At 44.3% G+C, this 11065-nt stretch overlaps 1 protein-coding gene across 3 annotated transcripts; it reads left to right on the top strand.

Annotated features, from left to right (window-relative positions):
• Positions 1–909: 909 nt before the first annotated feature.
• On the top strand, positions 910–9944 carry LOC148326493 (electrogenic aspartate/glutamate antiporter SLC25A12, mitochondrial-like). Of its 3 annotated transcripts, none has more exons than XM_088310189.1 (18): positions 910–1011; positions 1669–1722; positions 3574–3719; positions 4236–4351; positions 4590–4729; positions 4790–4936; positions 5233–5371; positions 5465–5558; positions 5822–5906; positions 6437–6524; positions 6599–6757; positions 6826–6878; positions 7194–7274; positions 7353–7493; positions 7573–7711; positions 8608–8766; positions 9154–9244; positions 9568–9944. In XM_088310189.1, the coding sequence occupies exons 1-18, from the start codon at positions 1000–1002 to the stop codon at positions 9773–9775; spliced, it is 2052 nt and encodes a 683-aa protein (XP_088166315.1). In that variant the 5' UTR covers positions 910–999; the 3' UTR covers positions 9776–9944. The 3 variants fall into 3 exon arrangements, with proteins under 3 accessions (XP_088166315.1, XP_088166317.1, XP_088166316.1); XM_088310191.1 differs by having other exon boundaries at positions 936–1011; positions 1095–1722; XM_088310190.1 differs by having other exon boundaries at positions 959–1258.
• The last annotated feature ends 1121 nt before the right edge of the window (positions 9945–11065 follow it).

Below are 11065 nucleotides of genomic sequence, written 5' to 3' on the forward strand. Positions count from 1 at the left end.
ATGGAATTAAGATAACTTCTAGATGAGTTTGCCAAGAAAAGCTCCCTTGTTGACTGACACTGGAAACTGTAATGTTTTGACCTTGACTGACTCCTGCTGGCTGAGAATGGGCCAAGTGTAATCCTGCAAGCAGAGAGTCGAAGGGGAAACAATACAAAAAACAAAAGATACATAGATTAGATGTTGTTGTTCGTTGTTCAATGTGCTCTGTTCATTTTGTATGAGAAGAGCAACAACACTACACATCAATTAAACTGGTTCGGTTTGATAAATGATAAGCTGAATAGTTGACATTTTTGCTGTACTGCTTCACTCGGTCGGTTCAACTGACTGCACCCTTGGACGAAGTGTTACCAAGTTAATTCTAGGACATATTGCAAAAGGCCTGTCAATTTGTTGCTAGATTAGATTTAGAGAACTAAAGAGGACTGAAGCGGTGCCAGATCGATGACTAAGGAGGCTGAGAAAACAGGTTCTGCATATATTTTAGAATGCCAAATAAAATGCTGGATTGTCTTACCTGAGGCTATTATATAATTTTTGGCAAAAAATTGTTTTTCTGCACTTTTTTAAAAATTAAAAAAAAACATAGAGAAAAAGATATTTTGATTCTCCATCCAAAAGCTGCCCTAGAAAATGTTGTCTACTTTTTTACCTTTTTAATGTAGTCCAGTGTAATAACACAATGAGATGATTAAATATTTATTTGGTTTCACGTCATAACGGCACTTTGATGTTTGCAGCCAAAACTTATTTGACACCCTTACGAGGAAAGTTTCAAGGATAGTCAGCCCCAAAAAAATGAATGCTATTTATCTATCAACAAAAGTTACCAAGATGGCATCAATTGGAGCAACTCCGTTTTGCCGAGTAAACGAGTTGTCAATTTTCTTGTTCAACTTGGTTTGACTGCCTGCACCCCCCCAAGGGCGTCCCCCACTCGGCTCCCTCACGAATTCTCTCCCTCCTCCCGCACACTGGACGTGACGTCACACCAGCATGGCGGTCAAGGTGACTTCGGCATCGTTCCCTTTGCAATTTGCACCCTTTACTTCTGTCATTTCTCTTGGTGTTTTGCTCGTTTTCGTGTGTAGGAACAGTCGAGGCGAGTGTGCGCCGGACGAGCGGGCGTCGTGCTCGGAGCTGCCTTGTAGCATCGCCGGGCTAGCTGACGCCCGGCGGCCGGTCGGCGGCTGCTGGCCTTGATGACACTTCCCAACAGGCTGGAGGGAGGATAGCTCCGTAATGCTAACCAGCTGTCAGTCTTACTTTCTTCCTGACAAAAACGCTAAGCGGGACGTCTTTTTCTTTTTCTTTCTTTTGATTTTTTTTTGTCCTTGTAGCAGCCGAACCGTACTTGCTTCTTCTTTCTCGCGTCATTCTAACGGTTCGCGTCCTGTTCGTGCTAGCTGTTAGCTTGTCGAAACCGGGGCTGGGTCGAGGTTCGACCTGTGATCAACCGCCGGCCCGGTTCTGTTGGGGAGCATCCTCGTTAGTTAGCTTTATGTCAGGCTAAAATGCACACGTCCGTCTTTGGGCTGGCCTTGCACGCCATCCTACGCTATAATTGACTTTTTTTTTTAAGGGGGAGGAATGTGTAAACAGTCTTGAATTCTCCATCTGTCACCCTTGTATGATTGTAGTTTCGTATGATTTTTTTTTTTTTAGGTGCAATCAACCAAACGCGGAGATCCAAGTGAGCTGAAAGCAATCTTCCAAAAGGTGAGCATTGCACATTTAAAGTTTAGTGAGCAATGTTTTTGTTGTTGTGAGAGTCAACGAACCAGCGCGCTCCTTAATCTGCCTGAAAATGTTCATCTATCTTCACCAGTGATGTATAGTGACACTCAGAACAATTAAATGACTACATTTATGAACCGGTCCAGATTTCACGCTGAGTAAATAAAGTGAGACGACACTATCTTTATTATTATTTATCCATACTTTTTGTGACATTTTTGGTTGGTGGTTGAATTAAAGCAAAAATAAATAAATACAAATATTTGGGAAAGACTAGCATGAAGCGTGCATGAGGAGAAAGAGTGAGCCCAGTCTGATTTTGCTTGCTAAGTGAGCTGAGGAGGTCGTGTCACAGGATTTAAATTACACGACTAAATGTCCATAATAGGCAGCTATTTCGCTTCAAGTAGAAAATGAATGCTCAACTCTGAAGGACATGCAATTGAATGCAAATACCTTGACGTTCAAAGAATTTCATAGGTAACTTGAAACATTTGTTGTTGTTGTTGTTGTTGTCCTTCAGCTGAGGCTTGATAAAAGGGCAAGCATTGTTGTCAGCTAAGAGCGCAGGCAAGGAAGTGCTTACTTGGACTTTTAGCAGCTGGGCCACTCCACTGGTCATGTTTCGTATTTGAAATAATACTCGCGCAGTCCATAAGCTGCCTTGGGTCATTACAGCAAGCAGTTAACCTTCACGATGCTCTCCGAATGGCTGCAGTGTGACCGGCGCTTGACAAGCCCTCGTTGGGACTGGAACACGCACGGGGGGTCGAATAGCGCACAAGCTCAAGCCAAAAAGATTTATGCGCTTGCTTGCTTTGGGCCAGTCCGACATGCTACAGCACATGTGCACAAATATGTCACCTTGGAATATATTGGATGCGCGACATCACGGCCAGCCTGTGAGCTGAAAACATCAGGAGCGGCCAGTGACGTGTCTGACTGTCGTTTTGCTTTTTGGAATTTATGGTGGTCAATATGAATGGATGCACCACTGGCAGATTTTTTTTTTTTTTTTTTACAGGATCACTATTTTCCAAGGCTACTATTCTGTATTTTTGCAGCAGTTTACTGTCAGACGAATTCAAATAAAAATAACAAGAATGATATATTATTTGCTAATTTATAGGTTTTTTTTTCAAATAATGTGTTTATTTGATCTTTTCCATTGACATATTAAATGCTATATTTGAAACCTCCTGCTGAGCCACATGATTGGACACTTTTGCATACCTGAACGACGGGTTTAATGCTGGGACAATTTTCACCGTCGCAGACTAAAAACTGAAAATCAGAAGAAACTTCATCTTGATTGTTTAGTGCAAGGTGATAATCTCAACCGTTTTAGCGCAATCCTTTCCTCATCTTGACCGTATTAAAAATATCAAACGGGTTTGCGGTGGTGTGACAAAACTTGCAACCAACGAATGAGCTCCAACCAAATGAGAAACTGGGAAGCCTAGCAAGAACTTTTGCGAAAGAAATGTCTTGAAAATGTGCTTGTAGTCCGAACAGGAATCATGTCAAAGTTGTCTTTTTTTTTTTTTGGGGTTCTCTGAGAAATGGACAACAAATATGAACTGATTGCCAGAATCGTCCCCTCGCCTTCCTTTGACCTTTTTTTTTCTTCTGTGGGCTTGTTGCGCTGCGGCTTTTCCAAACAAACGTGATCATTGAAGGCGGATTAGCGAGGCTATTGATGATGTAAAGTGATGCCCGTGTGACAGATTACGGCCATGACGCAACCGTGCACGCGACGCACACCAACGGCAACGTGAATGCTTCAGAGCGACCTCAACTGAAGCGTTGTCGTACGTCTTTTTGCCTCCGCAGTACGCCAGCCAAGTGGACAAGGATGGAGACAGGTTCATGACCCCTGGAGACTTTGTCCAGAAGTATCTGGGCCTGCAGACGCAGATCCACCACAACCCCAAAACGGTGCAACTGCTGGCCGCTGTGGCCGACACCACCAAGGACGGGTGCGTGCCACCCACCTGCAAAAATAGTCGTTAATCGGCGCCTGATAAAGCACTCGCTACTGTTAGCTCATCAAGATAATTTCCATAACTAACGACACACACGTGGGTTTTTGCAGTTTAATATTGTAAAAGAAAAATATATTTATTTATATGAGTCGTGATTCATTCAAATGTATAGCATCCAATTTTACAGGTTTAAAAAGTAAATTTTCTTGAATATTAAATGCAAACGGATTGTGTTGCACTTCAAAGATGAACGCGACTTCAAAATGTATTCTACTCGCCAACGTTCTTTCCTGGGGAGCGAAAAAAAAAAGAAATACGTCATTCTCCTCAATTTGGTTTCATGTTGTAAATATTTATTTTTTATTTTCATTGAAAAAAGCGACGCTTGGCGTACGACTCGTGCCGCTTGCACCAACACACCGGTTCTCTTTTTTTTTTTCCTGTTCTAACCTCAATTACGTCTTTCAGGCTGAATCAGTAAATGCGTTTCCTGTCTGACTGCTCGGACAGGCTGATCTCTTTCCAGGAGTTTCTTGCGTTTGAGTCGGTGTTGTGTGCACCTGACGCGCTCTTCATCGTTGCCTTCCAACTATTTGACAAGACGGGAACTGGAGACATTTCCTTTGGTACGTGCCATTGTCTCTTCCTTTGTTGCCCTCCTCCGGGCTCCGGTCATGTGGCCTGCGGCTCAACACACACACACACACACACACAAGATTGTGTACGGTTGCTCCGGTTCCCAACTTGATGTGTGCCGCATCATCACTGCACCTTCTGCGGATACGGAATTTCCTCTTTCTCTCGCACGATTGGGAGTTTGAGATTCCATTTTTTTCCTCTCCAATCTGTCTATTTTTGCAACAGAGAATGTGCGTGACATTTTCAGCCAGACCACAGTGCACCACCACATTCCCTTCAACTGGGACTGCGAGTTCATCCATTTGCACTTTGGAAACGACGGCAAAAAACGTCTCAACTACCTGGAATTCACCCAATTCCTGCAGGTAAAAACACACCACACACTCAATGGTTTGCCGCAGCCTCACTTTGTCCTTCTTTTGTAGGAGCTGCAGTTGGAGCACGCTCGGCAGGCCTTTGCCCAGAAGGACAAAGGGAAGAATGGCGTCATCTCCGCTTTGGATTTCAGTGACATTATGGCCACCATCAGGCACCACATGCTCACGCCCTTCGTGGAGGAGAACCTTGTCTCCGTGAGTTAGTTAATTAGTAAAACCCACTTCACTCATTGACTGCCATTGACGGCTAAAGACGTCAATGATCCTCTTCTATTTTTTTTTTTTTGGCTGAATGAGTGAAAGACAACGAGGACGCTCAAAGCGGGAGCTCACGCTGGGCCACTCACACGCAGATTGGCCAACATCAGCCCCCCAGGCCACGTGGCTCCGCCTCTTAAAGGCGCATAGCTAACACACCACAATGCATGCCGGTCCTGTATGTTCTAAGTTTGCGTTTTTTTTTTTGTGCGTGTGTGTCTTTCTCCTTGCAGGCAGCAGGAGGCAGCACCTCTCACCTGGTCAGCTTCTCTTACTTCAACGCCTTCAACTCCCTCCTCAACAACATGGAGCTGATCCGCAAAATCTACAGCACGCTGGCCGGTTCCTGGAATGACACCTTGGTCACCAAAGGTACATGCAGTTTGTTTCTTTGTCGCTAAACAATCATTTTTTTTTTGTTTAATTACATCTTCCAACCAATTTGATCTCGTCTGTCCCCTGCAGAGGAGTTTGTCCATGCTGCCAACAAGTTTGGTCAAATCACGCCAATGGAAATTGACATCCTGTACCAGTTATCAGGCCTGCACTCTCCCTCTGGGTAAACACATGAGCGAGGATTGCTTTAAAACTAACAACACTTCAACGCTTCTCTTATCAGTTCAAACTAAGTCGGTCAACATCTGGGACAAGATGCGATGAACCTTTTTATTTTCCCTCGAAATGCTCTCACTGCTTCTGAAATGTTGCGTTGGTTATTGGTTAACGATCAGTTGACACAAAATGTCAACTTTCTGTGAGTCGTATTGAAACCAATTCACCGGAGGCCGTTCTCAGCGGTGATGACGTGTTCCCGTGTGACAGGCGCCTGAATCTTGCTGACATTGAGAGAATCGCTCCCCTCGAGGAAGGAAGTCTTCCGTACAACTTGGCTGAGACCCAAAAACAGGTAACATGTCGCCACCGCTCATTTCACATTCAAAGTCTATATATTGTTGGCAATATCTTCAAATTGGTGATTCAACGATTCAAAATCAAACATCTGCTTTTGTGTTGGAAAATGATTGGACTCGTAAACGAATGTCTCCTGTGGTATTTCTTAATTGTTGTTTCCTAGGTTTTTTTATTTTTGATCACTAAACAATTACAAATTAACTACTGATGAATAAAGTCATTTTGAAAAACAAACAATTGTTTTATAGATTAATCGAAACGATAATTGATTCTAAAAGTATTTAATATTGATGAAGTATTAATAGATTCTTCGTATCAGTGGGCCTAAAATCTTTTTTTTTCCTAATCCCTCATTTTTCTCTTTTAACTTCATCTTTACAGATGCCATGTCTGCCATACAAGTTTTGCGCGTTGTTTGAAAGGCCTTGATCAGGACATTTGGTCATCCCAGTTCTGCTTTTTGCGAGTGGAGACTTGTGTTTAACATTTACATCAGTCAGAATGTTGCGTTTGATGATTTCTCAGACTCGCGCTCAAGGGGGCAGTTCAAGGCCCGTGTGGCTCCAAGTTGCAGAATCCGCTTACAGGTTCACTTTGGGCTCGATTGCCGGAGGTGAGTTCTTCCCCCGACGGCCGTCGACATCTTCAACGAAACCGTTTGCTCCAAGTTTGGGTCTCGTTGCTCAGCCACGGGCGCCACGGCGGTGTACCCCATCGACTTGGTGAAGACCCGCATGCAGAACCAGAGGTCCACGGGCTCGTTTGTCGGGGAGCTGATGTACAAGAACAGCTTTGACTGCGCCAAGAAGGTGCTTCGCTACGAAGGCTTCTTCGGCTTCTACCGAGGTACGCACGCCGCCGTGAATCCCGCCTGGCGACGACTACAAACTCTTGACACGCATGATGCCCCTCAGGTTTGGTCCCTCAGCTGATTGGCGTGGCGCCTGAGAAGGCCATCAAACTCACTGTGAGTCGGCTCCCCTCACGCACACGCATGAACACACCAATGGAGAGCAACATTTTGTATCACCACCAAGACTCACAATAACTTTTTTTTCCGATGAGGCGCAATTCTGCTAACCCAGTGCTTCTCAATTCTTTTCTGTTATGCCCCCCCCCCCACCAGCAAGAAGAAAACATTTTTTTTTTTTTTTTTGCAGGATAATGGCGTAGTGAAGGTTTTATTCAATGAAAATTTAACAATATAATTTCAGTGTTTGAGTATTATTAATTATTCTTGCACCTCACAAATTTGCTTAGCTTTTTTTTTCTAATTTTGCAGGTGAATGACTTTGTACGAGACAAGTTCACCGACAAGGACAACTCGATCCCGTTGCTTGCCGAGATCTTGGCCGGTGGTTGTGTAAGTGGCATCGCACGCGCAAGTGGAAACGCAAAACGTCAGCGCGCTAACAAATTCTTGTCCTCGTGATTCGCGCAGGCTGGAGGCTCCCAGGTGATCTTTACCAACCCTCTGGAAATCGTGAAAATCCGTCTGCAGGTGGCAGGCGAGATCACCACCGGGCCTCGAGTTAGCGCGCTCAACGTGGTGCGAGATTTGGGCTTCTTTGGCCTCTACAAGGTAAAAATACGTCCGGTGCATTCACAAGCCGCCTCGTCTTTGTAAAGCTCACTTTTTTTTTTTTTTTGTGTGTTTCTAGGGAGCTAAGGCCTGTTTCCTGAGGGACATCCCCTTCTCCGCCATCTATTTCCCCGCCTACGCCCACCTCAAGTCCATGATGGCCGACGAACAAGGTCGGCTCGGCCCCTTGCAACTTCTCACGGCCGGAGCAATTGCAGGTAAACGCAGATGCCAAATCAAGTGCGGTCAGATTGGAGGAGGGAAAAGAAAGAAAAAAAAATCACTAACACACCACAGGTTAATCACTCTGGATAATTTTAGAGTCAGCCAATAATTGGCTTGGATTTCTCAAAGATTTCCCCTTGAGAGGGATTCCCTTTGGAATAATTAATTGCAGACCCCAAACACGAAGTTGAAGTTCCTTTTCCCAAGAAGTTGCTCAATACTGAGAGTCCAATTCATCAAAAGGCGATGGAACAAAAACAGGAAGGACAAAACTTCCACCCACTCCAAATGTGGTTTCGCAGAAGTGACTGTGAGGAGCTTTAAGTTTCAAGAAACCAAAAAGCAGGAGCCCACGACTTGCTTTAACTTTCATCCTTAACTCAACTTGCCAAGTAAATGACAAAATGCTACTGATCAATCTCGGCTCTTTGCTCAACTGCACATCATTGGCCAACGTGAAACACGTTTAGTCCAATGGATTTCAATCAATATTCTTTTCTGTTTATATCCTTCAACTTTAAACAAGTAATTGAATACAGTAAAATGACCATTTCTGTATTACCCGCCATCTACTCTTCTTACCTTTTTCTTTTTTCACACCGTCTTTCTCTCAGAAAGTGTCACAAATACTAGAAAAACAAAGTCTTTCCCACCATAATCGCCGCTAACTACCCAGGCTAAACCTAGCTCCTCCGCAACATAGAGATATTGTCGACTCATCGCGTCAACATCAAGTTCTTCTCTGACATAAATGCCACTTTAAATGAGTGAGGAAAAGTCCCACTGAAAGGTTTTTGGACCACCGACAGGAAGTCGTTCATTCACCGTGTTCTTCATTTGTGAACTCGGCTCGATCTCAGCTGCCGTCTCTTCCGACTTGATTTGCCAGGCATACCCGCAGCCTCGCTCGTGACGCCAGCCGACGTCATCAAGACTCGTCTGCAAGTGGCCGCCCGGGCGGGTCAGACCACCTACTCCGGAGTCACCGATTGCTTCCGCAAGATCATGCGGGAGGAAGGATTCCGAGCTCTGTGGAAGGGAGCCGGAGGTCAGTCGGAGAGAGAGAGAATTTAATCGCTTTCTTAAGGGCCTGATTGGAGCGAGTTAGCATAATCGTCTCCGATATTCAGCGTTTTGACAAATATTTTTTAAATTCTGACAGCCAATAAGATATCAATTTCAAACTTTGCTAACTTTAGGGGACTCTCTTCACCTTTTGTTTTTGATTAATATTAAATCAAAGCCAAGTGGGAAGTTTTCATGTCATTTTTTAAAGACGTGTTGATGACCTTGGGAGCTCCATTACTTTTTTTTGTCCGATTTTTTTAAACAAATATTAAGACAAAATAATTTGCAAATCAGAATAGTTGTTCATTAAAGATGTGTGTTTGCATTTTGAATGTTGATTCAACACCGTCGTTTTTCTCTTGTCCAGCTCGTATGTGCCGATCATCTCCCCAATTTGGCGTGACTCTGGTGACCTATGAACTCTTGCAGCGGTGGTTCTATGTTGACTTTGGAGGACAGTAAGTTCTTTCTTAATCCAAAAGAGAAATTGCAATCTTGGTTCAGATCTCGCCGAGAAACACGGAATGGAATCAAATGTATTCATTGAACGTCGCAAGTAAAAAGCAAAAAAAAAAGAATTCATTTTACAGTTTCAAACTATCCAAGAGAAACATGAACAAGAAAGTGACAGCTAAAACAACGCACTGATTTCTTAGATGTGATGAGAGGGGTTGGGTGGGTGGGGCAACTCCCTCATTGGAGAGGATTTGTGGGGGCAGCACAGAGAATAATAACGGCTGTAGACTCAAACATGTTTTTTTTTCGTGTTCCTCCGTTGCAGTCGCCCATCAGGATCCGAGCCTACGCCCAAGTCTCGCATCTCGGAGCTCCCTCCCATCAACGCCGATCACGTGGGGGGCTACCGACTGGCCGCCGCCACCTTCGCCGGAGTGGAGAACAAATTTGGCCTCCACCTGCCCAAATTTAAGTCGTCAGGTGTGGTGTCCATCCACCCCCCAGAGTCCGCCGCTCGCGCTCAGTCCCCTTAGGGAAGTTCTGAGCGTTCATATCACTTCTCCACTCCCCCGACCACCCGCCCCCCATCACAACATCATCCTCCTTCTCCAGGGGTCGAGCGTGAAGATATCGACAACAATAAAAATGCTGCCTCAATTTCAGGGCACCCCAAATCAGTGGGGTGGGACGAGCGCGTGTCAACATGGCCTCAGCCAATTGTGGCGCAGCAACAGGTCAGCGTGCAGACTTGAGCACTGTGTTGTAACTCGAGTGGCTGTTGACTTGCGGAATCTCCATCACTCACGCCAGAATTCATAGGAAACAGCCTTACGTAATTTCATCAGTAGCTATGATTTTTTTGTTTTGTTGTTGTTGCTTCTTTTTGTCTTATACTCTTTGCGAGTAGGGCTGGGGCAAAGAAAATGATTAGGTTGTTAGCAGTTTGTTGTGTGTAGGGTTGCAAATGGAGCGGGGGGGGAGTTCTGGGAAATTTCTATGGAGTTTTTAGCCAAGGAACTTTTGGAAATGATGAAATAGAAAAGTTGGGGCGCCGGTAAGGTATGACTGCACTTAGGATTTGGAAGTTCCCCAACTAAATTGAAGTTCCCTATTAAGAACCCAAACTGAAATGGAGTCAATTTCTGTCCAATGTCAAGTTTCAAACTTGCCGAATTTTGCAACCGTAGTTGCGTGTGTGTGTGGGCCGACACTCGCAGGAGGATGAATACTGTACATATTGTATAAGTGATATGAAGCTTTAGGTCAGCGCAACATGCAGTATGCATAATGTAGTACTGTACATACTGTAAAACTGCCGAGGCGACGTTCGTTGGTGCATGGTGTGCTTATTGAAATGGCACGACAAGAGAATTCTGCTTACTGGTGTACAGACCTTTGCATTCATGAAATTAGGTATTATTGAATTATATGCTTATAAATTCAGTCATTTTATTCAAATAAATCATTCATGTGCTTTTAATTTTACAAACACAGACTTTTGAGTTTTATTCCAAAAAGGACGTGCCGCTGCATCAGCACTAGAACGCATTTTGCAGCCATTCAAACGGAGTTTTAATATTTCAAGAATGCTGAACACTTAATGAGAACGCGCCAAAAACTGTTTAGACTCTCCAAGGATACATGCGTTTCTTTTTGTGAGAAGAAACTCGTGATCTGATTGGCTATCGCAACTGTCTATCAACTCTAAAATGCCGTTGAAGGCCATAGCACCAACGCCCGCAAGTGATGCTGAAATCTGCGAGGCAACACAAAAGCTAACTCAATCCTAATTGGATAAAAACTCTCACCTAAAAATATAACAG

The sequence above is a fragment of the Idiotropiscis lumnitzeri genome, chromosome 12 (assembly GCF_059441095.1).
Source record: "Idiotropiscis lumnitzeri isolate Australia: NSW breed Sydney's pygmy pipehorse chromosome 12, RoL_Ilum_1.0, whole genome shotgun sequence".
In the NCBI taxonomy this organism is placed as follows: Eukaryota; Metazoa; Chordata; class Actinopteri; order Syngnathiformes; family Syngnathidae; genus Idiotropiscis; species Idiotropiscis lumnitzeri.

Coding starts and splice junctions, on each gene's coding strand:
- LOC148326493 (XM_088310189.1), top strand. Junction 7,712..8,607: donor CACGGCCGGAGCAATTGCAG/GTAAACGCAGAT, acceptor TTGATTTGCCAG/GCATACCCGCAGCCTCGCTC. Junction 9,245..9,567: donor TATGTTGACTTTGGAGGACA/GTAAGTTCTTTC, acceptor CCTCCGTTGCAG/TCGCCCATCAGGATCCGAGC.